Source organism: Porites lutea, chromosome 5 (assembly GCF_958299795.1).
Source record: "Porites lutea chromosome 5, jaPorLute2.1, whole genome shotgun sequence".
In the NCBI taxonomy this organism is placed as follows: Eukaryota; Metazoa; Cnidaria; class Anthozoa; order Scleractinia; family Poritidae; genus Porites; species Porites lutea.
This window is the reverse complement of record NC_133205.1, coordinates 42,576,766-42,579,957: the sequence shown is the minus strand read 5'-3', so window position 1 is coordinate 42,579,957 and position 3,192 is coordinate 42,576,766. Positions and strand designations below refer to the sequence as shown.

The following is a 3,192-nucleotide window of genomic DNA, read 5'->3' as shown; positions in this document are numbered from 1 at the left end:
TGATATGAATACGGTTGGTGATAATAAACAGTAGAAAGAAGTTCAGGAAATTTGTAAGTAAAGTGTAAGCTTTGGTGTAAGGAAACCTAAAAATTTAAACACCTTCAAAAATAAAGGATTAGCACCAGGGACATCTCTCCAGCTCATAGAGGGAATTGCAACAAAGAGAACGCTATAGAGCCACATAAAAACGATCAAAATGGTAACGAGAGTGGAAGTAGGAGATTGTTCCGTAGATTTCTGTCCACCACCATCGGGTAACAAACCACTCATTTGCCAACAATCGCTGCTGTAACAATGATTAAGTAATGTCGATGACAGAGCAGGAATCGCAAACGCTGACGAGAAAGAATAATACGAGGCTTCTTCGACTCTTAACTTGAATTCAGCTTGCAGTTTCTGTTCTTCAAACACTCCCGTCAGAGCCAGTCTCAACACACTGATTTGCTCATTTAAATGCAGCACTTTGAGACGTCAAAGTCATAGCTGTCTAGATTGTTTGTTTGTTGCCGGAATAGTACTTCCACGGAATGAACGTGTGGGCAGTATTACTTTAGCTTACTTTTACCTTAAGTAACACGAAGAAATTGGCTGGTGTATAATAGCTCTACTGCAATGCATTGATTATTCTCGTTTTTTTCATGACGTCACGAACATTCAATATGGGGAAATATTGATACTGATGAATGTTTGATTTCTCCGTAAGTTCCTAGAGAAATCAAATCTGACAGTAATCAAATAAACACATCAGTGGCAAGACTTAAGCGACAACGACTCGTTTTACTCATTTATCGTTAGCTTATGCCTTTCTTGTGTTTTTGTGTGAATATTTTCGCGTACTTCCGTTTCACCAAAGGGTTTACCAGTCTTGTTTCTGATAATATATAATCCTGATTTTTGTATTAGCCAATATATTTGTTCTTTAAATATGCTCCCTGGCAAAAGACAAACAAAATATCTCTGAATCAGAGGTTGTTTTCTTAGTTCAAAAGTTACCTTAATTTAACAAGACTCTGTAAGTTCCGAGAGAAATCAAATCTGACAGTAATCAAATAAACACATCAGAGGTGAGACTCAAACGACAACGACTCGTTTTACTCATTTATCGTTAGCTTATGCCTGTCTTGTGTTTTTGTGTGACACAGTCAGGATTATTAATATTGCTGTAGAGCTATTTATAAACTGAAGCCAGTTTCCTTTTTGTTAATGATTATTATCACTTTAGCCACTTTTGTCCCGTGAAAGGAAGATTCTGGCGACAGACAAACAATATAGGAAGCTTGGCCATGACGTTTTTTACTGATAAAAAGTGCTGCATTAGAAAATGAACAAATCACTGTGTTACGACAACAGCTCTGAAGGAAGTAAACAGTCGATCAGTGTTTGAAGAACAGAAACTACAAGCTGACTGTGAGTTTAAGTCAGATAATGAGGAACACATCTGAAGAAAGCTTAAGCGACGAAACTGCTTCATTTTATTCTTTCTCGTCAGCTTTCGCGATTCCCGTGCTATCATGTTACATAATAATTATTACAGTAGCGATTGTTGGCAATTTATTGGTTTGTTGCGCGATAATGGCGGACAGAAATCTACGAAACAATCCCACCACACTTCTTCTACTCTCTTTGGCGTTCTCAGATTTGATCACAGTAACGGTTGTAGCTCCGCTGGACTTAGAAATGTTTTTTGTACGCAGTGACTGGGTTCATGGGGAACTTATGTGCGAGATCTTTAACATAATATTCTACACTTCAGTGCCAACTTCTATTTGGACCCTCCTCATCATAAGCATTGAGCGTCTCAAGAGCCTCAGCGATCCTTTGAACCACTTTCGTCGTTCTCCTTTCATGACACGTAAACGAGCACTCATTGCCATAATCTTTATTTGGCTTTATAGCGTTGTCTTCGCTGCAATTCCTTCGATGGGTTGGAGAAATGCTCCTGGCGAATCACTTATTTTTAAAGGGGTTTGCTGGTTTCCTCACAAGAGAGCTTACTCTGTACTCGCAGCGTTCCTTAACATATTTCTACCAATAATTATCACCATTGGTATTTATATCAAGATTTATCTAATTGCACGTCAGCGAACAAGACCCGAGTTAGTTGGCGGTAGACTTCCCTTCGTACAAGAGAATAAAACTCATTTAGGAAATATGAAAGCAGCTAAGACTATCGCCATGTTTCTTGGCGTTTTCTTTTTTTGCTGGCTTCCCTATTCAACGTATATTATTGTCATCAGCCTGTGTCGCTCATGCTGGTCATTGTTTCCCGGAAGAGAAGATGAAGTTTTCAGCTTTCTTCTGATGTGTGGCTATCTTACCTCGGCCCTCAATCCCTTTGTTTTTGCACTCCGAAACGGAAGCTTTAAAAACACCTATTCAAAGCTGTTAAGCTCAGCTTTATCAAAGTCACCCCTAGACGACAAGCGTGACCGCAGGTTGTCTTCTTTGTCAGAGCTCACCTTTGCGTCTGAAATTCCAGATTCATCTGATAGGGATGTTCAACTCCAACGGATACGACCCTCTGAAACTGAACTGCAAATTACTGAAATCATACTCCAGAAACAAGTGAATAGAATATGAGTGTGTGAGGAGAAATTTGTTGCCTTACACGCCGGTAGTTTCCTCGAAATTAGCAGTTTTCTCGCAATGCACAAGGAAAACAGGACATTGCGCCTAGAAAATAGTTATACTCAGTATTGGTGTGTATTAGTAATAATATTAATAATAATAAAATATTTATAAAAATAAGGAAGTACTTAAAAGAAATTTAGTTATTGAAAAATAGTAGGTGTTTCGAGAGCTGAGCCCAGTATTCGAGTTACATACTGCTTGACACCACAGTGGCGTAGATCGCCCAACGTGGCGCGCTGAAGAATGACGTGCGAGCTACATATATTTTTGATTTTTGCTGGGTTATGAGTTGAGCCGTTGCCAGTTGGTTCTTTCATTGTGTTTTTTTTTTACAGTCCTTGTTTATCAAATCATTGCAAATATTATACCGTGTATTTCTTAGATTATTAAATTTGTTTTCAAAGTATATTTGATAGCAGATTTTTTGACTAATGACGAGTTAAACCAAGGAGTTTAGTTCTGTAAAACTTGAATTTTTCTTTATATTCTAGTAAACTAGCTAGTAGAATATTATTTACTTTAATCGATTTTATGAGTCCTCTTTTTTGTTGGTTTCCG

General features: G+C 38.0%; 1 protein-coding gene across 1 annotated transcript; it reads left to right on the top strand.

Moving 5' to 3' along the window:
- The first annotated feature begins 1,257 nt into the window (after nucleotides 1-1,257).
- LOC140936710 (alpha-1A adrenergic receptor-like) lies at nucleotides 1,258-2,583 on the top strand. Its single transcript, XM_073386197.1, has one exon. The coding sequence runs from the start codon at nucleotides 1,429-1,431 to the stop codon at nucleotides 2,581-2,583; it is 1,155 nt and encodes a 384-aa protein (XP_073242298.1). The 5' UTR covers nucleotides 1,258-1,428.
- Nucleotides 2,584-3,192: the final 609 nt, after the last annotated feature.

What these genes read in the sequence shown, in the direction of transcription:
- LOC140936710 (XM_073386197.1), top strand. Translation starts at nt 1,429, where the DNA reads ATGAGGAACACATCTGAAGAAAGCTTAAGCGACGAAACTGCTTCATTT.